The sequence below is a fragment of the Sardina pilchardus genome, chromosome 2, assembly GCF_963854185.1.
Source record: "Sardina pilchardus chromosome 2, fSarPil1.1, whole genome shotgun sequence".
NCBI lineage: Eukaryota > Metazoa > Chordata > Actinopteri > Clupeiformes > Clupeidae > Sardina > Sardina pilchardus.
In genome coordinates, this window is record NC_084995.1 from 5,577,774 (window position 1) to 5,602,921 (window position 25,148).

At 40.2% G+C, this 25,148-nt stretch overlaps 2 protein-coding genes across 4 annotated transcripts in view; one reads left to right on the forward strand and one right to left on the reverse strand.

The window, feature by feature from the left end:
• atr (ATR serine/threonine kinase) overlaps positions 1–24,300 on the reverse strand; it is a 163,624-nt gene extending 139,324 nt beyond the window's left edge. For all 3 annotated transcript variants that reach the window (XM_062517190.1, XM_062517183.1, XM_062517177.1), the window contains exons 1-6: positions 24,132–24,300; positions 23,867–23,958; positions 23,579–23,722; positions 22,610–23,496; positions 11,755–11,933; positions 5,538–5,717 (exon numbers count right to left, since the gene is read on the reverse strand). In XM_062517190.1, coding sequence (XP_062373174.1) covers positions 5,538–5,717; positions 11,755–11,933; positions 22,610–23,496; positions 23,579–23,722; positions 23,867–23,958; positions 24,132–24,187 — 1,538 coding nt within the window. In that variant the 5' untranslated portion in view covers positions 24,188–24,300. The remainder of the gene's footprint in view (positions 1–5,537; positions 5,718–11,754; positions 11,934–22,609; positions 23,497–23,578; positions 23,723–23,866; positions 23,959–24,131) is intronic.
• The window catches only part of atg9b (autophagy related 9B), an 839,198-nt gene that overhangs the window by 263,902 nt on the left and 550,148 nt on the right, over positions 1–25,148 (forward strand). The gene's annotated exons all lie outside the window — the stretch shown is intronic.

The following is a 25,148-nucleotide window of genomic DNA, read 5'->3' on the forward strand; positions in this document are numbered from 1 at the left end:
GTGTACGCATGGTCAGAGTTGTGCTTAAATTTACGCACGTTTCTAAGCAGAAGTACAAGTTGATGAATTTCATACTTTGCGTAGGAATGTTCATTACGCACTCATTACGCACACCTCTATGCGTACGCATGGTTGATAAATGAGGCCCCTGGAGTGTATGTCATATGATGCAACAATAGCAAAAGTGAAACTAAATTTGGCAAAGCAACCCTGGAGTTGGAACTAGCTAGACTTTTTTGACCAGACAAGGGGTCAGCTAACATTCCAGAATACCAGACATAAAGAAAATCTGCCGTAAACATTTTTTAATTAGCCTATACATCTACACGGCACTAATTCACAAACCACATATTTCAACAATGCAGTTTAGGAAGCGTAGTCAGTACTAGGGATGGGCATAATTAATCACCGATTGATGATTGATCATTAAGAATTTCACCGATTACATACATTTGTAATCGATTAAACTATTGTAAGTTATATTGCATAGTGTGAGTCTTGACACAAAGAAATTCATTTCACTGCGTGGCAACAATTAAACATTGTTGTGACGCCATTCTCAGTTACTGTAGGCTATCTGCGAGTTTTGATTCAGTATGAAGAGGTCACTGTGAAGTGTGGCGTGGGACCAGTTTAATTTTAAAAGTGACTTAGTTTGCTGCAAAGTGCAAACACAATAACGTGTATGGACATTGGTATGCTACTTAGCAGACGCCTTAGTCCAAAGCGAAGTACAACACGGCCATAACTCAAACTATGTAGCCTACCACTTGAATAAATATAGCGGTGCATCCTGTAACATTATTTACCGAATCTCTTTACTACAAAGAGAAGCAGGAGCTGTTATGAGATTCTACCAGTCTGGTGATAGGCTATGTCGTGACGGAATGTGATATGCTGGTTTCAATAAATGTTTAAGGGCAGCATATCATCTCAATGAACTTGTAGATCCATTGTGTCATTTTCTCAGTTCGTTGAGCACCGCAAACCCTCCATGCTAAATTTGAGTTGATGCTAGGTTGAAACTACATGTTTCTGCTTTGGGCAGTCGTGGTGTACTGGTTAGGGCTTCGGGCTTGTAACCGGAGGGTTGCAAGTTCGATCCCCGACCAGTCCACCACGGCTGAAGTGCCCTTGAGCAAGGCACCCAACCCCTCACTGCTCCCCGAGCGCTGCTGGTTGGGCAGGCAGCTCACTGCTCTGGGTTAGTGTGTGATTCACCTCACTGTGTGTGTTCACTAATTCGGTTAAATTGGGTTAAATGAAGAGAAACGAATTTCCCTCATGGGATCAAAAAAGTATATATTCTATTCTATTCTTTCTATCAAAACGGAAACTCACAGGTATCTGAGAATGGTGTCAAATATCGCCCCTGCCCGGTAACACAGTGAAATGGATCAAGACTCACACTATGCAACAAACACGTTGTAGCTTTGTATTTTCATTGCATTTTAAATTGAATAAATAATGAATTTTAATATAAAAATATTAATGATTAATCGATAGTTGATCGTTAATTCTCCCGATGATCGATTGAGCTTTGCACAAACAGCGGAGAAGTCTACCGTCATTCTATGAAATCACACACTCGACTGCTGCGCAAAGATTGCAACAGGCTCTAGCCTATGCTAGGCCTACATAATGCTACACAAATGCAGTAGCAGAGAATGGCGAGTCAGGAGAATTCTCAGTGGATCATTAAAGGAAAACTATGCAGGATTGGCGATTTCATCGCCGGTTTCACTTTCGCTTTTCGTTTTCGCTCGTTTTATGCTTGCATATATCTCTGCAGAGCTTTCCCTACAGCTTTAGCGTGTATATTTCACAAAACTCCTCAATCGGTCAGTCTGCCGTGCCTTTTCATGAGACTTTACATGACACTTCCTGGAGTAGACCATGGGTGCCCGAGGTTCTACCGCTACGGACCACTAGAGCGGCCGAAAAAAACATCGTTTGACCGGTAATGTCTCATTACAGTGCATGAAAATGCACTGTACTGTTCTTCCTCGGTCTTCTTCTTCTTCTTCTTATTACAGTGCATGAAAATGCACTGTACTGTTATTCCAAAACTTCTTATTATTACAGTGCATGAAAATGCACTGTACTGTTCTTCCTCGGTCTTCTTCTTCTTATTATTATTATTATTATTATTACAGTGCATGAAAATGCACTGTACTGTTATTCCAAGTCTTCTTATTAAACTTCTTCTTCTAACGCAGCCAATTCAGCTTCAACCGTTTAACGTAGAAACTTCATTCAAACGTTGTTGCGTAGGTCTTGCTTATGCCATGCCTGCTTTGTATTTTTCAACTTTGTAACTTTTATACTTTTTAAACTATTAGTTAAAAACTATTACAATTTCCCCCATAGACTTAACATTGCTCATTATGACATCACGGCAGCAATTAGAATCTTAGGCCAGGTGGCCGGCCACCTGGGCACCAACTGTCAGTTTCTCTGGCTTAAAGCATACAGTCTCTCAGAAGACTACATATCCTGTTAATTGTTTCCTCTGTCCACAACTGTTTCAAAATAAAAGTCCTCACAGCAATAATACACTATTAAATCATTTAACCATTGAAACTACTCAACTATTGAACTGTTCAACCATTCCAACTGTCAGTTATCATCCACTATGCCTCCAGTCAACTACATGAAACCTCCATGTACCTAGCAACCAACATAGCAAGCATTATAATTAAGCGTTTATGACCGTTTCCATAGCAACCAACATGATTATACTGCAGTAACTTCTTGTTTCCTGATAGTGGCCACCATGGATACCCTAGCAACAAATGTTTCAAAATAAAAGTCATCACTAGCAAGTTAGCTAGTTAGCATGGTTAGCATAGTAACATTGTTAGCATAGTTAGCATTTTTAGCATAACTGCAAAAAATCATCAACTAAGTTAGCTAATCAACCTGGTTAGCATTGTTAGCAAATTTAGCATTGTTAGCATAGTTAGCATTTTTAGCATTGCTGCTAGAAATCATTGGTTAAGTTAGCTAATCAACCTGGTAAGCATTGTTAGTAAAGTTAGCATTGCTAGCATAATTAGCATTTTTAACGTAACTGCTAGAAATCATTCTAAAGCTAAGTTAGCTAATCAACATTTTAACATGAATAGAAATCATTAGTTACGTTAGAATTGGAATGTTTCTTCTTTAAACAGTCTACCTTCACACTATCAACTCTCTGTAAACTATGCAACCACCATGTTTACCCTAGCTACACCTTAGTAACCATATCTACATTATCTATCTATTTCTGCATTTTCATGCACTAGTAATTCCTTGGAATTGCATTTCTAGTTCTTCTTCTAACGCATGCAAATCAGCTTCAACCGCTTAACGTAGAAACTCCATTCAAATTTTGTCGCATAGGTCTTACTTACGCGATGTGGGCTTTGTATTTTTCAACTTTGTAACTTTTATACTTTTTAAACTATTAGTTAAAAACTATTACAATTTCCCCCATAGACTTAACATTGCTCATTATGACATCACGGCAGCAATTAGAATCTTACGCCAGGTGGCCGGCCACCTGGGCACCAACTGTCAGTTTCTCTGGCTTTAAGCATACAGTCTCTCAGAAGACTACACATATCCTGTTAAACTGTTTCCTCTGTCCACAACTGTTTCAAAATAAAGGACCTCACTGCAATAATACACTATTAAATCATTTAACCATTGAAACTACTCAACTATTGAACTGTTCAACCATTCCAACTGTCAGTTATCATCCACTATGCCTCCAGTCAACTACATGAAACCTCCATGTACCTAGCAACCAACATAGCAACCATTAAAATTAAGTGTTTGTGACCGTTTCCATAGCAACCAACATGATTATACTGCAGTAACTTCTTGTTTCCTGATAGTGGCCACCATGGATACCCTAGCAAAAAATGTTTCAAAATAAAAGTCCTCACTAGCAAGTTAGCTAGTTAGCATGGTTAACATTGTTAGCATAGTTAGCATTTTTAGTATAACTGCAAAAAATCATCAACTAAGTTAGCTAATCAACCTGGTTAGCATTGTTAGCAAATTTAGCGTAACTGCTAGAAATCATTAGCTAAGTTAGCTAATCAACATTTTAACATGAATAGAAATCATTAGTTAAGTTAGAACTGGAACGTTTCATCTTTAAAACGTCTACCTTCACACTATCAACTCTCTGTAAACTATGCAACCACCATGTTTACCCTAGCTACACCTTAGTAACCATATCTACATTATCTATCTATTTTTGCATTTTCATGCACTGGTAATTCCTTGGAATTGCATTTCTAGTTTAATCATATAACAGTATGGAACGAATTGATGAACTGAAAAACGTTGCATAGTTTGCCCTAGGGATGGCGAAAACTACACATTTTCTTGACCGACCACCGAGCCTCATTAGCCGGTTGAAACCGGTTAACCGATTCGTTTAAAATATTCTACACTATTTGAAATAACAGCCACACAATTTCGCAACTCTGTCGCATCTCTCTGTCCCCCGCTCACACGCACAGCCCCGGCGGCGGCGCCGCACTTTCACTCACGTCACTTTTTTTTTAAAATCCCCTACAGCGCGAAACATGAGTCCCGCAAACCAAGGAGCTTGTAAGTAAGTGGAGGACAAATGGCTCCTTCGTTTCAAAATGGTTTGGGTACAAGGTGATCGCGTTGCAAATAAAGGCGTTTGTCTAGCGTTAGAAGTTCATTTGAAACTGAAATTGCCGCGGCTCACTTAAGAAAATGACAGCTCCGAAGAGACGCATAGTTTGAGGAAGTACTAACAATAATAAAGAAAGATGATCATCATTACCTTATCTGTTACCATTGATGACCCTTCCTGAAATGTAGATGTAATGTGTTTCCAAATCTAAGCCCATCTTATGCGGAAAGTTGCTGCAACAGGATAAAACCAATGGCTAAAACGGGCACCTCCAGATTGCAAAAGACGCACCGGCCAAGGCATGCGTGCGAATGTTTTTATTGGTTTATTAAGTAGCCTGCAAGCAGGCGAGTTATTACAAATTGAGTGTGAGGGATAATTTGTTAACTTCATGCAAAAGAGACCTTGGAATGAGATGGCTAGATGTAGTAACGTTTAGTCCACTGTCTATAATAATAGCCTAATTTAGAGATCGTTTTTTTTTTTTTTTTAACCGACTAGCGACAACTTTGATCGGCTAACGTGGATACGGTCAACCATCGGTCAAACAGTCACCGGTTAACATCCCTAGTTTGCCCTTGACATTTTTTTATAAAACGATATATTGTGAAATATAAGCCAATTTAACATTATTAATAAATTACTAAATTTAGTGTAATTACCACCAGACATTGTTTTCTTCCGGACAACTACACCTGAAACTGGCCAATTTCCGGCCGTAGCCGGCTAACATAAACTCTGTTCATGCTGCACCTTTCCACCAAATTGAATGAACATTGGGTCAGTAGGCTACAATTTGTAGCTGCACACAGACAGACAAACATACAAACCTGGTGGAGGTAATAAAGAAATGAAAAAGCCTGTGTTACTGTACCTGTCTGTTTCTGAGATGCTAATCTTGGAGCAAAGTCCAGCAAGACGGAGAATGACCGCTATCCCCTCAAGGACAAATAGGGTTTGAGAATGCGTCCACTTATTCAGCTCAGTTATCAGTTCCTCCAGTCTCTTCTCCACAGCTGCCCACACCAGACTTCTTTTCTTCATCTCAACCATACTAAATGGAGTGAAGATCAACTTCATCAACACAATTCAATACTCAGAGAAATACTATACCATTAGGGTTGGTCATCATTCAAACGTTGTGGATTCAGATTCTGTTTATTAATTTATGGTTATGGTTATGGTTATGGTTATTTAGCAGACGCCTTTGTCCAAAGCGACATACAAATAAATAGCAATACAAATTAAATAACAGTGAACAATTACAAAAAAGGGAGAATAGCAATATTATCAATACAACAATCATTTAAGCACTAATCTAATGAGAAATAAAACAATGAAATGACAAAAGCAATCAAATAAGTCACTCAGTTAATTATATAATAACAATAACTATAGCAAGGTATGGCTAAATTTAAGGACAATAGCAGAATAAATGTAAAATTTTAACAATGGACAAATTATAACAAAACAAAACTATTATACAAACCATAACACATAACAAACACTCAAAAGACTAAGTGCATATTAAACAAATATGCCTTAAGACCCCTCTTAAAAGATCCAAAACTGTTGCTTGAACGGAGAGCACTGGGCAACTCATTCCACCAACACGGAACCACTGAAGAATAGGATCTACAGTTTGACCTAGCATGTATGGTTTGTCGACATAACAGACGCTCCTCAGAAGATCGCAATGGGCGGTTGGGAATGTACATCTTCATCAAAGAACTGAAGTAGCTAGGAGCAGATCCAGTCAGTGTCCTATAGGCCAGAGTGAGAGATTTAAATTTAATTCTGGCTACTATAGGGAGCCAGTGGAGAGTAACTAGGAGAGGGGTTACATGTGTCCTCTTTGGCTGATTGAAGACCAGTCGTGCTGCAGCATTCTGAATCAACTGTAGTGGTCTTAATACTTAAGCAGGTAGGCCAGCTAACAGGGAATTTACCTTCAGATTCTGCGATAACAAAATCAAAAAAATATTAAGATAATTGTAAGATGATGTTGTTTGATAATTCAAAGAGAGAATATTTATTTACAAGTAATGATCCACAGACTAGACATATTAAAGGAGTAGTTCGGAATTTGACATAAGACCGCATTTCCAATTTAGCTAGTGTGATATAGGTCAGTGGAGATCGTTTTCAGCACATTTCATCCAGTCCACGTATACCCCTTTTCCACCGACGCGGTTCTGGTGCTGGTTCGGAGCCAGTGCCAAGTCTGGAACCGGTTCTTTGCTTTTCCACACAAAATAACCTGGCTCTGGGCCAGGAAAACTGGTTCCAACTCAGCACCAACTTTGAGCTGGACCAGAGATAAGAACCAGTTACGTCAGGTGTTGTGAGTGAGATTTCAGCAAATCAGAAGCTTGCGTTGTCCACAGAGGCGGGAGTAACAAAAAAAATCTGAAAACAATGGCGGCAGCTCCGGGGGTCGTAACTGGAAATATTCAATGTCAATAAAGGTTTCTTGACCACTTTTAATGGCTAATTTTGATACGGTTTATTGTTTATATGCGACACAAATGTGTCCCGGACACACAGATCATTGCAGGTTGCTGTAAGCTCCCAAACGGTAAAGTTAGCTTGTTGACCAAAACATAGCAACCTAGTATGCTGATATAACTACTGTGGTGTTTCTGGTCAGGCTAACGTTAGCAGCAAAAAAAGCAGCGTAGCATGGTCATAACCATAACAACGGGTGCTAATCAAGTGCTAATGTTGGCTAACATGCTTTTCTAGCCACTGCAATAAATACACATGCAACATAGGGCACGTCCGGTTTTATTCCACAAATGGATACAGTGATACAGTTGAACTCTCTCGACATTTGAGCTTTTTGTGCTCAAAGTTAATCGTTATAAGTTTTTCCACCACATCTCCATTTCTGCTGGTTGTTTTGGGATACAAAAGCGCACGTAAACAGTGACGTAGCGACGCAGCACTACTCTGGAACTCTGTCTGTGGAAAAGCGAGCTGGTTCTTGGATAATCGGCAGGTAGCACCAGCACCGAACTGGCACTAGCACCAGCCCGGAACCAGCACCTGGTTCGTGGCGGTGGAAAAGGGGTAGTAGTTGTAGAGTTTGCTGGTGCTAGGCTAGCGCAAGTCAACGAACGGTATGTGATTACCTGCCACTAAAACAATCTAACCCACTCCACAGCACACCCGAGGCAAATAAATCATAAGGCCAGACTATCGATATACATGTCTGTGTCGACAGAATAATGTTAGACATATTGCATCTCAGTGATCACATTACATTTGAGGGACTAGTTTCTCAGCAGCAGCAGAATTATACTTTGCTGCGTTACTAGAACTGCCGAAATGTAAACAGAGAGGCACACTCCATGAACTCCAGTCGGGACACCAAGGTAATATCAGTTCGCCGCTGGCATTTTAAGCCTTAAAGTCATTTTGGACTGTAGGCTAACTAGATCATATTTTTTACTTACTAAGTTGAAAAGGCTAAATTGGTGTTAGGCTAACTGACGTAAATGAACGCAAAAATACTTCCACACCTGTGAGTAACAAGAGGTTGATGTGCATTTTTTAACTGTCTGCAGCCTTAAATTAGAGGAGTGTTGATGCCGCAGTATAACACGTGTGTGGTTTTGCGTCTTGGGCATACATGCTGGACGTGACATTGCGGGTGAGAGAGAAATACGGATTTCAATGAAACCCATGAATAGGACTTCCTGCTTTCAATGATGTAAAATGATGATTTTTACATCATTGAAAGCAGGATGTCCAACATTGAAATGCGTATTTCTCCCATCTCAAGGCAAACTGAGGGAATGATGCACGACCATTCAAAAACATAACTGGTTTTCTAAAGATACAAAGCTTAATGTTAATCGGTGAAGTGTCCCTTTAACTCTATTTACCATGTAAGAAACCTTCAACTATACCAACACTTCAACGGTCAGACTACAACGCTCAGACTTGGTTGTAGAAATAAATACAAATACAGTAATTAAAGCAATTCCCAAAGGACAATTACATCTAATTAAAAGTCTGGTCACATGGTTTACCTTCTAGTAGTAGGCTATGACACAACTTACATTGAATGGTACTAATATATTTGAGAATAAGTGTGACAAACATATTCGCCTAACTCTTCAGTTTGAGAAAATTACAATAGGCTACATTACATTATATTTGGCCGACGCCAAATGTAATGGAAATAGTTTCACTTTTCAGGGGAAAATTCTACTGGAATGGTCTAATCCAGGATATCAATTGGGAAAAGGGCTATTACCTAACAAGTATTGCATTACAAACTAGAAAAGCACTCTGAGAGCGCAGACCTCCGCCTGTATTGTTCTTCCTAGGTTGTCATACACTTGAACCTAAACTATTCAGATCGCCACCACGTGGCCATACCATTACACCCCTAAGCGAAACACATAAACGGCTCCGGAATCCCGACGGAATTACGGATCACTCCCAAAATGTAATCGTTTCTTCCTTGGGTCATGTCTGACATTCGCTGAAAATTTCATCGAAATCCATTCATTACTTTTTGAGTTATCTTGCTAACAAACAGACAGACAGACAAACAAACAAACAAACAGACAGACAGACAAACATATGCCGGTCCCCGATGAAAACATAACCTCCTTGGCGGTAGTGGTGCAACGGATCATCATTGATCCGTGATCCGTTCGGATCAGTATCTTCGGTTCGGCACACACATGATCCGCGGATTGATTTATAATAATTATTAATATTAATGTCCGTGTTTTCTTTTGAAGTAACATGCGTGTCCACAAGGCATGCTTCTAGTCCGTCCCTACAGAGCCATAGGCTCTGCTCCCCTAGCCTGCCTGCGCGTCTTTTCTACTCTCACACGTTATTAGCGGTCATGCCATAACCGGCAATAGGCCTACATGGCTGCTAGTTTAAGTGCTGATGTGGCTGCACAGCAGCAACACAATAATAGCCTAATATCAAGTTCGTTTGTGCACACTTACATCTCTCAAGTTTGTTGCGCACCTACCTACCTATGATATTTAGGTCATTTAGGCTTAGCCTACTGTTGGGTTCAATGTCAGCAATAAGCTACGCAACCTTGGCTAACTTGTACATCTGGAGATAGCTTGTGCTCACTAAAATCATAAAGGAGCATTGCAAGACTCTCATCTCTTTTTTGATCCCAGAAAGATTTTCTTCGACTTGTTAGTTCTATTAACATGTATTTTATCTAATGACATAGAAAGCATAACGAATTGCATCCACATATCCTTGTCATCATGCACTATATCCAACTTATTTTCACAAGAATGAAACCGTGAGACTGAAGGCTAATTACCCTCACGTAATTTCTTAAAGGGATAATCCGGAGTGAAATGCACTTTAGATCAATTTTTCGGACTATTGGGAGTACATACGTTGAGTTGACACCAAAATCATGTCATTCGGATGTATTTTGAGAAAGTTCGAGCTCACCGTTTTTAGCCAAAACTCGTTAGCCTGGAGGTGACTCGGGCATGTCATTTCGCCGCTACAAAACGCTATTTTTATACCTCTTCTACTGTTCCAAACAACACTACACTTACGTGGTAGTGAGTAGAGGGTCCCTAAAGCCAAACCGAAGTATCCCCACGTCTTTATGTGGTCGGATAGAGAGTCCAGAATGAATTTAATCGAGTCAGTACCTTTCCAGAAATGTCGCTGTTGCAGCTAGCAACGTTTTCACAACACTTTACTAACATTTCCGGAAAGGTACGGACTCGATTAAATTCATTCTGGACTCTCTATCCGACCACATAAAGACGTGCGGATACTTCGGTTTGGCTTTAGGGAACCTCTACTCACTACCACGTAAGTGTAGTGTTGTTTGGAACAGTAGAAGAGGTATAAAAATAGCGTTTTGTAGCGGCGAAAGGACACGCCCCGGTCACTTCCAGGCTAACGAGTTTTGGCTAAAAACGGTGAGCGCGAACTTTCTCAAAATACATCCGAATGACATGATTTTGGTGTCAACTCAACGTATGTACTCCCAATAGTCCGAAAAATTGATCTAAAGTGCATTTCACTCCGGATTATCCCTTTAAAGCGACAGGGACTCAATTACACACACCTCCTATGCGCACTCCTACACACCACATCAGTACACAAATGACTAAACATTTGTAGCTACTAGTAATTATGCAGATTGTATGTGGAGGGTCAAGCAGAATCTTGGATGGCCACTGGTGTGAATGATCACACAATATTCAATATAAGGCTACTGGTGATTAAACACCAAATCAACAAAAATTGCATCGAAAAGGTCATTCTTGACTTAGTATCGGTATCGAAACAATAATGTTGGTATCGTGACAACTCTAGCCTACTTTAAACACATGCTGAAAGTGCTTGAGCCACGTTACAACATCCCATCAAAGACAAAACTATGTTTATTTGTCTTGTCTTTTTTTTTTTTGCTTATCCGAAAAATTATCCGATCCGTGACTCTTGATCCGAGGAACGATCCGAACCGTGACTTTTTCGATCCGTTGCACCCCTACTTGACGGAGGTAACAAAGTGAAGGAAGTTCACTTTAAGGTTATTCACAAGATTTAGCCTACAAATGTGCATATATAGCTAATACTCTACACAGACAGTGTTAATGCTCCTTTTGTGAAGATATGGACGAAACACTATTTATTGCATGTTCTTTGAATGTAAAAAGATAAAATAATTTCTCACTGACCTTAGGTATCATCTTTTTGTTCAAAGAGGTACTTCACCTTATTACCTCGCTACGAAGGAAATTTATCCCCGCACCGTGATCTGACTTTTTTACTCCTCATAGGAGTTCATCATCAAGACTTGTTAGAAATGGGTAAAATATACAGCTCTCGCTTGAGGATTCTCCATGTCGTAAAGGTGATTGAACTGTGCCTAAACGCCCCTTTCATGAGAGCACGCATGGAAACTAAAGCGGAAAACCTGGTTTGACAAAGTCACCCGTGAGTGAGCTTCATGATACCGCTCAACTCTGATTGCAACTTTCGTATTTGTCGATCCAGGTTATCCAAAGATGTTCAGCGAGATTCATAGTATACCCCACTGGTGCTAACATACAAATAATACTTACACTAGGTGTGATTTGGCAACACAATCCAAGGGAGGAGGCAGAGAATATCGCTGTCTTTTAGTTGGTATTTCACTTCTGTCAGCACTGGGTTGAGCAGAGTCAGACAAAAATCCATCGGTCATCTGTAAGATGGTTCTTCTCTCTGTCCTCAGTGCAGCCCATAGACAGAGCTGCACAATCTGAAAGAATACCACTGAAATATTTACATCATTCTTACCTTAACATTGTATTGTTTTTGTTTGTATGTTGCTTAGGACAAGGGCATCTGATAAGTGGCATAACCTTAAGCATAACCATAACCATAACATTTTTGTCTTGGTTTTGATGGATTAGGGGAGGTTGTGCATAACCAAAGAGCTATCATGAATGAACATGAGGCATGGTTGTGCCCTCCTTCATATGAAAATCTTAAACTTAGAAATAGCCACTAAAGAATGGGCAAATTGCCATGGGCAAGTTGCCAAAGAGGGCACCATTTAGGGATGTAACGGTATGAAAATTTAACCCCACGGTTACAGTGACCAAAATTGTCACGGGTTTCGGTATTATCGTGGTATTTTAAAAAATATGTATTCAATATGTTAAGAAAGCACTGATAGGCCTACACAAGATGAAATAGTTTTAAAAAGTGTGACCGTGTTTATTACATTAGGCAAAACCTGACAGTGTGAGTGTTTACAAAAATATAGGCAAAACCTTATTGCCTTAAAGGGATAATCCGGAGTGAAATGCACTTTAGATCAATTTTTCTGACTATTGGGAGTACATACGTTGAGTTGACACCAAAATCATGTCATTCGGATGTATTTTGAGAATGTTCGAGTTCACCGTTTTTAGCCAAAACTCGTTAACCTGGAAGTGACCGGGGCAAGTCCTTTCGCCGCTACAAAACGCTATTTTTATACCTCTTCTATTGTTCCAACCAACACTACACTTACGTGGTAGTGAGTAGAGGGTCCCTAAAGCCAAACCGAAGTATCCCCACGTCTTTATGTGGTCGGATAGAGAGTCCAGAATGAATTTAATCGAGTCCGTACCTTTCCGGAAATGTTAATAAAATGTTGTTAACACGTTGCTAGCTGCAGCAGCGACATTTCCGGAAAGGTAATGATATTGATTACACTTGTCTACACACTACACTTGTGATACTACAGGGGATTTAATGTGAATGTACATACAAAGATGCAGAGTGATATGATACGGCGCACGTTTGTGGTGAAATGGTTCCGTCTTTTAAAAGCAGGTGTAGCCTAATCCGAATCGTGGTTAAATCCATCAATTAGACAACAGAATCAGTATGGGCCTATGTCAAAAGCAGGCTCGGATGAAGCTGAGAGAAATTGAACTGTTTACACACCGTGGTTATCAACCGTGACAAAAATTATATTTGATATGAACACGGTAATTGTTATAGTCAACATTTTTATTATGGTTTACCATTACACCGGTAATCGTTACATCCCTAGCACCATTTAGTCAAAAGGACAATTTCAACACCCAGCCTTAAAGGTGGGGTAGGAGATGTTTGGAGCATGCTCTCTGGAGCATTTTTTAACATATTGCTTGAAATACTCTTCACACCCCCATTGCAACCAATTAATTAAAAGTTTTGACACAAGTTTTAATTCTGATGCATCTATCAAACAGCAATCTGCTCCTCCCGCTCGTTAACAAGCATTGCACGTTCCTGTACTCTGGAGGTGTGACTTCGGGGGAAGTCTGGGGGAAGAAAGGGGTTGGGACTTTTGACCTGTAAAATGCAGCTTTGCTGGTATCGTTCTCCATGATCTTCTACCCTACCTTTAATATAAGGTTTTAATTGGCCTTGTAAAAATGCAACTATAAAAATTGTTCGTAAATAAAAGTTGAATATATACTATTTTAACATCAGAGAACACAGTACTCAATACTCAATTCATCCATTCTGTGTCCTCTTTTATAATAAATAAATAAATACATAAATAAATACATTAATTAACATTGCTAGTTAACCCTTTGGGCGCCATGTTTTTAAAAGGACAACATTGCATTTTTACTTAACATTTTCAAAAGGCCATGGCTTGAAAGTGGTCAGAGATAAAGTTCTACTGTAAATCATTGAGTACGAACTAAAGTTTATGAAGGGGGTCAATATACTCATCGAATTAGCATATTATGACATCACTGCATGACAAACACATAAAATTATGCACTTTTCACTACAGTTTTACTATGTTTTGTTTCTGTCATTTCACCTACATAACAAACAAACAAACAGGAAAATAGTCACATGTAAACCAATAGTAAACTATTACTATTACTATAACCCAAACCATACTATACAATAAAGTAGCCTAGTCATAGGGCTGCTAGACCGTGAGCCAAGGCCTCAAATTATGAAAACCGTTACCAAAAAGGTGGCAAAGGCTACCATACCTTTTCTGAAAGCCTGGAATCTCAGCTTTTCAATGATGTATGATGGCCATCTGACAAGAGTAGCTGTTTTGAGTTATGACACATAATGTAACTAAGGTTGAAGAAATAATGCGTATAAATCAAGCAGAACACTGGAATATTTTATTTTGTTATGTTTGGTATCATTTTAAAGGGGAGACTCTGAGCTTTCATTTAGATCCTTTTGTGAACATTTTGGATAAGTACAGCCAACCCTGGAGCTCTTTCACAAAAGGATTTAAATGAAAGCTCAGAGTCTCCCCTTTCAAATGATACCAAACATAATAAAATAAAATATTCCAGTGTTCTGCTTGATTTATACGCATTATTTCTTCAACCTTAGTTTCAGTAGTCGAGTTGAGGGGGGATGAGGGGGGATGGCATCCCCCTTTGGAATTGATATGGTCAAAATCATCCCCCCTCTGAAACGGCCATCCCCCTCCCCATCCCCTGTAATTTTTTCAATGAATGTGGAAATATCACCACTATTTAATTTTCAACATTTAGCTTTTGCGCACATCGAGGCTAAAATAGCCTACTGTGGACGAGGGGCATGTTCCTCCTATTGTCACGGCAATCAGCGACATATTGCATGCAGCCTTATATTCTTTTACTGTCTACAATGCGCACAGCAGGTGATTTCATTCAGCAGCGTCATGGCCAAGCGACAAGCAAAGTTGGATCTAAGGGACGTCGGCTAGATGAATTTGAAAGAGTACATTTATACTCAAACCTGAAACGCCCAGTCTCCCTTGTTTGCTAAGTGAAGGTACCTATAGCCCGCTAGCGAGAGCTAGGTGTTCACTCCAGCTGTTTCTGAACAAACTTGCTATAATGACATTGGAAAGGATAGGCTACCGTAGCGGCTCATGGCGAGCTAACGCAATGTTGTCCAACTTTAGGTCATCTTGTTGAGAGTGTTGTATTGAATGCATGTACAGTATCTACTCCTCACTCACACGAAAGAATAGTTTTGTAGTGTGCGGTTCTGCAAATAGATAATGTCACGAGGTGGCTGAAGAGACAAACGTCTGAACATCTGTTCATCTTTAGAATTATTATTCCGCTGTGCAGGTAGCCTAGGCAAGACGGCGGCTGTTTGCCGAAACGCGTCCGTCTTGTACATGCATTCAAGATAAATAAAAGAACGAGAATATATTCGAGAGTGAGTTTATCTTTCTTTAAATAGCCTAGGCAAAAATAATATGCTTTTGTTTTGCATTTTTAAGGGAGAGGTAAGACTGAGACTGAGCTACAAAAAATCCCACCAACATTGTTGTGTGGCAGTTAAAGTTTCTATTCTACTCTATGGTGGTAGAATTCCAGAGTGAAAGCAAAAAGTCTCAACTTTTTTGTTGGTTCCATTTAACTTGGCTAGATTGGTAATTATAACAAGTCATTGTTGAATGCATTATTTAATTGATGTCTGGTTCACTATTTCAGATCTGATCAATTATAAACTTCCAAGTTATTTAGCATATTTAAGTGATAATGTTACTCTAAACTGGGATCAATTTTAGCAACTAGACGCAGACATGATCTAAAATGTTAATGACACATAAAATGACATGAAATGGAAGAAATTTAGGATTTGCCGATGTCCAGCAGGTCACGCCATAAATGGACTAGAATACAGGAAATTGCATCTTAGATATTAAAAATTTTCTGAGGGAGGACCCCCATACCCCCCGCAACACTAGATTTTTCAAATCCACCATCCCCCCTGCCATTTTTTAACAACTCGACTACTGCTTAGTTTACATAATGTGTCATAACTCAAAACAGCTACTCTTGTCAGATGGCCATCATACATTAGGGCTTTGACTACGAACTTCGTTATTCGAATATAATTCGAATTTTTGAAAAATATATGATATTCGAACGAATTTTAAGCAGCTCTTAATATTCGAACCTGTTATGAGCATTATTTTTTTGTACATGTGTTTGCATGTAAACATTGTTTTCAGATTCAGCAGCTTTCTCACATCTGGTAAAGTCGTGAATCATGAGCTCATTAGCAAGGCTAGTCATCTGGGCTCCTGTACAGTAGGTGTTAGCGAGTGGTTTTTGACTAGCCTATTCAGTTTCCCCACGTGTGTGTAAGTTTCAAGGTAAGCTAATAGTAACTTCCTCATTGGGACAGGCCCTAAGTCTTGGAGTTGGAAGACATTGGTATTGAGATGGTCAGTCAACTTGAATGCAAGAGTTTTAATCTGTGCAGCATACTAATCATGCTAACCGGATAATTTAGCTTGTTGTCTTCTATGCGTCATTGCTTTCACGATTGTGAATGTTTAGGATGCATGCATGTCGAGGGACGGGTGTCCATTGAGCGCGCACGAGGGAGGATGAGAGAATAGCGGGCCATGGAGAATGAGTTCAGGCTAGCCTACTTAAATACTGTTTGGTAAAGTTGTATGCATAGTGCCTCCACCCGAGCAGCGTTATGTCGGTGCAATAAGCTTCAAGGGGTCTCATTTTCATGGAGACAGACGCGGTGTGCACGGAGTGGAGGGGCTGTGTACGCGCGCACGTGTGTGTGTGTGTGTGTGTGTGTGTGTGTGTGTGTGTGTGTGTGTGTGTGTGTGTGTGAGAGAGAGAGAGAGAGAGAGACAGACGCATGAGTGATAGAGAGACGGAGGGAGAGCAGGGAAAGGAAATTCAGCTTAATGAATGCTGCGTGTTTTTCAATAGCGTAAAAATAATGGTAAAAATATTATTAACAAATATTCGAATACATTCGAAGTTTGATATTAATAAACAAACGAACTTCGAATATGATTTTTGGCCAAAAGTCAAAGCCCTATCATACATCATTGAAAAGCTGAGATTCCAGGCTTTCAGAAAAGGTATGGTGGCCTTTGCCACTTTTTCGGTAACGACCAACCCCACTGGCTCACGGACTATGCACGATAATGGCCAAAATGATTATCACGATAATTTTGAGCAATATTGATATCACGATTAATTATCACGATTATTTGTTGATTTTAACCAAAACTATTTTTATTGTCATCATAGGCTTATTAAAACGGTGATTGGATTTTTTTTTTTTTAAATGACATTTAAATAGCCTACCTTGGAACACCAGAGTATTATATTGTATCTATATATTAATATAGTAAGATATATAAAAAGAGAACATCCTTAATTTCTGATATTCATAACAGCACACTTTATGTAGATTATAGCCTACTGTTCATATACAACTCCACGTCTTTAATTCAGCTGTCTGGTTGAAGCCTCAAAATATTGTAAACAAAATAGGCTATAGTTGGCTAGCTTAGTCTACTGGTTGGAATGTTTAGTTTCCCCACGTGTGTTTAAGTTTCAAGGTAGGCTAACGCTTGTTCTCCTTGGGACAGGCCCTTTTGAGTTTGGAGTTGGAAAATATTGGTATTGACTTGTTTATGCTAAACGGATTTAATAATAATTTAGCTAGTCTTCTATGCGTCATTGCTTTCACGATTGTGAATGTTTTATTTGGACTAGGCTAAATGTGCATGTCGAGGGGCGGGTGTCCATTGGGTGCGCATGAGAGGGAGGGGGAGAGCAAGAGAAAGCGGGCCAAGGCAAGGTTTTCTTTTTATAGGCCTACTGTTGTCATTTTCATAAGTGAGCCGCGGCCATTTCAGCTTCAAATGAGCTTCTAACGCTAGACAAACGCCTTTATTTGCAACGCGATCACCTTGTACCCAAACCATTTTCGGAGCAAAGGAACCATTTGTCCTCCACTTACAAGCTCCTAGGTTTGCAGGACTCATGTTTGGCGCTGTAGGATTTTAAAAAGTGACGTGAGTGAAAGGGCAGCGCCGGGGCTGTGTGTATGAGCGGGGGACAGAGAGATGAGAGTTGGGAAATTGCGTGGCTGTTATAGCATAATTTATTTTAAACGAATCGGTTAACCGGTTTCAACCGGCTAATGAGCCTCGGTGGTCGGTCAAGAAAATGTGTAGTTTTCGCCATCCCTAGTGTGTGTGTGTGTGTGTGTGTGTGTGTGTGTGTGAGTGAGTGAGTGAGTGAGTGAGTGAGTGAGTGAGTGAGTGAGTGAGTGAGTGAGTGAGTGAGTGACAGAGACAAAGGGAAATGCAGCGAATACGATGCATGTTTTTAACCCATTAAGGCCTAAAACGCCTGGAAAAAATACCTGTAAAACCTAAGGGCGATTTCAGAAAAAAACCCTAAAACCTGAAGTTTTTCTGGAAATTCAGCAATTGTGTCAACGCCTATTAAATTACTGATTTCTCAGCCTCTGTAGGAGATTGAAACAAAATTCAAAAAGTATTTGAGAGCTTACACCTGTGGCTTTCCTGGGAAATTGAGTTTATTTAGTTACACCTTCACAAAAATAAAACATGTACTGTGTCAGTGCAGGAACAGCACTATTTTATTAGAAACGAGTGCATTTTCCACAGCTTGTCATTCTGATTGACATCTGTTGACTGGTTATATATTATTGGTATGTTCAGAATTTACTTACTTACACAAGCTGTAATAGTTTCAAAAAGTGTGACTGTGTTTATATTCCAAAAATGTAGGCAAATTGGGGCCACCACCTTGACGCTATCAGTAATATTGAATACTGTGTGATCATTGACGGTCACGGTGATCCTAGCCTCTACTTGACCCTCCACACACACACACACACACACACAAAATTATGGCTTGTCATGTTTCTATTTCATATTTTGAATTAATACATTTCATATATTTTGTTAATAGTTTATAGTATTTTATGATCTGCATAATTACGTATAGCTAAACAATATTCAGTAATTTGATAATTGATTTTCTAAACTATTGCACTTGTCTTTAATGACGTTACAGTGGTGATATGTAATGTAGGTCTAATTGAGTGCCTGTCACTTTAAGAGGAACGTGAAAGTTAATTAGATTTCATTCTCAAGGTTTTTGGCTAGAGGAAAATAATCGTGCATAGTCTCATGATATGTTTTCATTATGTTTCCGTCATTAGATAAAATAAATGTCCGAAAAACTAACAAGCCAAAGAAAATATGCCTGGGATATGTGTTTTGCAATGTTGATTTCTATGATTTTGGTGAGTACTACATTAATTATAGAACGTGCACATAAAAAGACTCTTGCGGTGATGTTCTGCCTTTTAAAAGCAGGTGTAGCCTAATCTGAATCGGGGTTAAATCTATCAATTAGACAAACAGAATCAGTAGGGTATCAGTTTTGTAACCTACCAGCCCTATGTCAACGGCAGGCAACATGAGGGAGGGAGCGCACCGAAGTCAATAATGAACGAATCCGAGAAACTCCTCAAAATCATACCTTCCGATATCTCCTCGCTATCAAAGTCCTCCACGGTTGTTCGAAAAATTTCAAAACAATGTCACGAGGAACAAGACGACACTCCCTTGTGTCTATTCTGATGCATTTCATTGGCCCAGAGGCCGATAACTGATGCAAAAAAAACCTTAAATGCAAAAATTGACGTATACGCTTTCCCGGCTTCAATGGTAGAACGACGCAACAGCGCTCCCGGCCTTAATGGTAGAAATGTGCCAATGCTTTCCCGGCCTAAATGGGTTTAGATTGAACATTACTATGGGGAGTCTGCGCTTTATTTCTACTGCACAAGAGGCGTGCTCTCTTGGAGGAGGAGCGGGACTGTCAAGCTCTATTGGCATCGTTCAAATGACTCCTTACACTTGGATAGTCCGTCAACCAATCAGACCACAGATCCCCTGCGTCTCTTGGATAAGCTAGTTTGAAATTGGAGCCAAAGGTTGTGGACAGAAAGCAGGGGAGATAGATGTGCAGGTTTCCAGCCCGAGTTGCCGGGGGAAATCCAAATTCGTCGGCAGGTCAGGCACTATGCATACTGTAGTATATCAGCACCTCCACCCTCTTATACACTTACATGGCATGGCTTACATGTCTACCCTCTTTTTGTCCATATATTTGACCAATGACTAATGTCTGCACCCATATCTAACTATCCTTGCACTGCTGCTATAACTCTTATACAGGCATGCAAACTGGTCTGGGGTGGAAAAGGTGAGAAGAGTGCGCGTTTAACCAACCAATAAAGTTATGTGAACTGTCTTCATGTACATATTAAACTGTAGGCTACCTGTAGGCACAGACTAGGCTACTGATCAGGGTCCTGTAACTCAACAACCAAATGTAAATTTAAGTTACGCATGGCTTACGAACTCGTAATGATCCGGGTGTAACTGAAACTTGTCGCAAGTCACACACATAACTCAAACGGTTACGTGCATTACGTGTGGTCTGAAGCAGTCGCAACATTTTTTTGGCTACGTAACGAATCATTTGCGAACCATTTGAGTTGTATATCTTTTGTGTAGGCTTTGCGTAACGTCTATGCGCAGTGTGCTTCGAGTAACAGGGCCCACGTTTCGTAAAGACAGCATTACCATGTCAATCAACTACGTCTCTGGACAAAACGAACATGCCCAGTTTATGAGCATTTAATTCAACGGTCACATTAGCTTTTGATATACTGATAAAGTCTGCTTCACCTTTTGCCGATCTAAATGGTTCAAACTGCACTCTTCATCAGAAGTCTACATTTTTGTCTAATTTCGCTAACTGTCATAACATAAGAGGAAAACAACCTATGCTACATTGCTACACTAATCTCAGCGTCTTTTTCTAAAGAAGTTTAAAGTTTTCAACTAGCCCACCTGTGAAATCCCTCGGCATCTCTCCTCGCCAGGAGGATCACTATTCCACCTGACATCTCAGACGCATCTGCGCTCACAACAGGGAGGCTATACTTTCACGTTCTGTTCGCGTTGCGTCTTTGTCAACATAGCTTTCACTAATGTTTATTAAATGCACGACTCATGTAAATCACCTATTTTTTATTCAAAACGGCGAATTTCGCCGAAAGGTGAGGAGTTTGCATGCCTGCTTATATTATTACTATGTTAGGTTTATTTTAATTGTCCATAAATACACTAGTACTGTTTTTTTTTTTTTTTTTTTTAAAGTATATTTTTTGGGCTTTTTGCCTTTATTTGTATAGGACAGTGGAGAGAGACAGGAAGCAAGTGGGAGAGAGAGACAGGGTGGGATAGGGAAATGACCGCAGGCCGGACTCGAACCTGGTTCCCCATGGGCACCCGGACCCGTACATGGCACGAGCGCTGTAGCCCGTTGCGCCACAGCGCCACCCATATACCAGTACTGTTATTATTATTACTATGCTTACATTTTGTACTGTACATATTTATTGCTGGTCACTAGAATTTAATCTTGCACCGTTGCACTGTTGGACTTATTTGCACTACCAACTTGATACACACCTCATACTGGATCACACTAAAAAGAGGATTATAAAATCATAGTTTGACAATTGATCTTAATGCCTTAATTAAAAAAAATAGTAAAAATAAAACCTCCAAGGACACCAATTTTCTTTGTGATTGAAGAACGTATCATAAATAAATAAATGGTCCTCCTAAATGCTAGGGGGAAGTAAGTATTTGACCCCCTATGTAACCCTATGGGCATAAGCACATAGGGTTAACATAGGGGCAGACAGATTTTTATTTTTAAAGGCCAGCTATTTCATGGATCCAGGATATTATGCATCCTGATAAAGTTCCCTTGGCCGTTGGAATTAAAATAGCCCCACATCATCACATACCCTTCACCATAGCTAGAGATTGGCATGGTGCTTTTTCCAGTAGGCCTATTAGCCTGTTTGATGCTCATTGAGCTCAATGCAAATCAAACAGGCTAATAGGCCTACTGGAAAAAGGACCATGCCAATCTCTAGCTATGGTGAAGGGTATGTGATGATGTGATTTTCCCTGCTGTTCTAGACTAGACATTAGAGTTGTTTCGACCATCTTCTATCTGTTGCATATTAGTCTATAACGTAATGCTTCTCGTCCACAATGCATCCATAAAACTCAGGCTGTGCAGGGAACAGCTAGCCTGGATGCGCCTTCCAACGTACTTCCGCTCAGTTTTCCTTTCACTTCACTAAGTAGTCTGAGTCTGCGGTATATTCACAGGTTTTCTCAAGACAAAAATGTGCAGGTCCAATCAGCGAACAGAGGGAGTAGCTGAGAACTATGACGTTGTGGTCGTTAGCTAGTTTGAGTATGTCACGGCATGACCAAACATTACCCATTGGTTATGGCAGATCTGAGTGGCTCTGGGTAGATCCAATAGTTTTAAACATCAGCAGAGTATCCGCATTCAAGGAAGTTCACGCTTGGCAATGGAAAGTGGCCAGACTCTCTGTACATTATGAATGTACAAGAGTAGGACCAGGCTATGGAACAGCTACACATGAATATAAAGCATCACTACAATTGAGATGTAACATAAATGAACCATACATACTCTATTCTATATGGTCTTATAATGTGCATGTCACAGTGGAATTGTATGGTATTGGTATTGTACTCACCTCCTGCTGTGTCTGAGTCCCGATGGTCTTGATCAGTGTCTTACATATGGCAGTGACTCTCTCTCTGCGAATAGGCTCTGCTGACTCATAGCCCACAGGGACAGAGGTCAGCATGAAGCTGAAGATATGGCCAAGGACTGTTGCTACCACTGCTGCCTTTAAATGTTCTAGCTCCCCACTGATGGCTAATCTGTGAAGCCTTTCCATTAACATATTCAGGTGGATCCGCTCAAACCTGTGGTGTGCACTTTTCTCAATGGTAAAGATTCTCTGGGTCAGTTCCTCAAGTTCTTTCTGGAAAAGCCTCAGGTCTGGTAGGTCAAACGCCACAAGACAGTCAAGAACATGCAGAAAGGCAGAGAAAAAATCTTGAGACTGTCCTTCCGGTAACCCTCCTAAGGTCACCACATTGGTCAGCAGCGTCAAAGCAACACCCTTTGTTTGAGGGGTGCCGCAGCTAAATATTGTACAAGCAGTACCCCAGAGTATTCCTACTTCCTTAGGAAAGTAAATCCCTTGTAGGATATCAGTCACAATTTTCATAGCTGCAACTTCCAGCATTTCCAGGGCAGCTAATGGCACCTGAAGTGAGTTGGGAATGAGGTAAGCAGTGGTAGGCGAGGACGTAACTGTGAACTGATTCATGACAACAGGCCATTCTATTAACTCCTTGCTCCCTTGACTGTAGGTCTGTTTTCTGGAAATGGATGCAAGCTCCTGGAGCAAGCTTATGAGGCAACTTGCTAACACACCAAAAATCACTGGCCCCTTAGTTCTGAACATGTGCAGAAAAGAACAGATGACAGAGTTGATCTTTTCATGAAGTAGCTGACAGCCTGGAGAAGCAATAATTTGCAGGAGACAGCCAATAATCCACTTGCTGAAATCTGTGATGCAAGATAAATGCATATCAGATTAAATGTCCTCAAAGACGGAGTTTAATAAAGAGACGTTAAGAAGTTAACTTACCTGAGCTTCCTTTTTCAATCTCACCATATTCTTTCGATGGCCTCATGAACATTATTGGTGACGACTTAATTAAGTGCTGGACAAAATCAAGGAGCATCACACAAGCTGGCTGAGAACTGGTAGTTTTGCACAACTCTAGGGCAACTGTAACATAGGAAATAATGAAATATGAATTGCTGTTACAAAGCTGAATTGCAATTACAATTCGCTGGAACAATAATACAGTTCACGTTGAATTAGAAAATGATCATTTCCAATAACGTTCAGAACATCAACAACATAGCCTACCAACATCAACGTCTCTCAGTATCCTCTCGATAAACTGGCAAAGTATTTTTCGCGGTTTCTGGACGATTTGGTCGTACTCCGTGGAACTGGTGCTGCAAAGACCAAATATTAAAATGCAATTCGACAGTAACGTAATAGTGTCACAAAGACTAGTGCTATACTTTCAAGTTAAACTATTGAATAGTATGAGTTATGTTATGAGTGTTAGCGGAGTGGCTGATAGGTAACATTTAGGTGAAGCCTGGAAGCTAGCTAACGTACTGACCTTGTTAATTCCTGCAAGGCAGGTATCATGGCAGACATTTCCAAACCTTCTTCCATTTTGGTTACGCCTGATGTTTATTACATGTATCTATTGACTAGCAAAAATAAAATTGCCAATATCTTCGTAACTTGGCACATTGGCTTTTGTCATGGCTTCCGTTCACTCGCAAACTTTTCCCTTTTCAATTTCATGCATTTCTACGGCAACTACTTTAGGTCAATCCTCGTTCGGATAAACGCTCAAGTAAAGCCGAGGTACATTTTGACATCTCATCGCCCCCTACTGTCTGCGCTCCTAGAGTTTAGCAGAATTGATGGGATTTTTTAGTATGAGTTTTCATACATAAATGTAGATATTTAAAAGTGTTTCCTTCTTACTCATGGATGGCTGCTCCATTTCCCCATCTACTGAGGTGCACAACCTGGGTGTTATCCTGGACTCCACTCTCTCCTTCCGATCTCATATTAACAACGTCACCAAGTCTGCCTTCTACCACCTCAGGAGCATCTCACAACTCCGGCCCTCACTCACACAATCAGTAAGTGAGACACTCATCCATGGGTGCCTCTCAACATGCCTCCTCGATCCTCGAGGGGCGTTCCCACTGATCTATAACTAACACTGGATAGACTATCCCATTGTTCCCCCCCCCCATCATTCTTTATGTAGATCAGTGAGGATCGAGGCATCGAGGAGCGAGGGAGGACGTATAAACGCTGCATGAAATGCACCCCTTGCCTTCATTACCCCCTCCCGCCTGGACTATTGCAATACCAGGTTGCGGACTTATGGAGACAGGGCTTTTTCTGTCAATGCTCCCACACTCTGGAATACCCTACCACTATACGCTCTGCCCCGTCCCTGCCCATGTTCAAAAAGCACCTCAAAACATTTATTTTCACAAAGTCCTCTTGATTAAGAATTTCCCTTATGTAAGCTCCTAATTACCCCTTATTCATAGTAATTAAATAAGTTGTTGCATAAGAATTATGACTTAAATATGGCTCAGTATGGGGC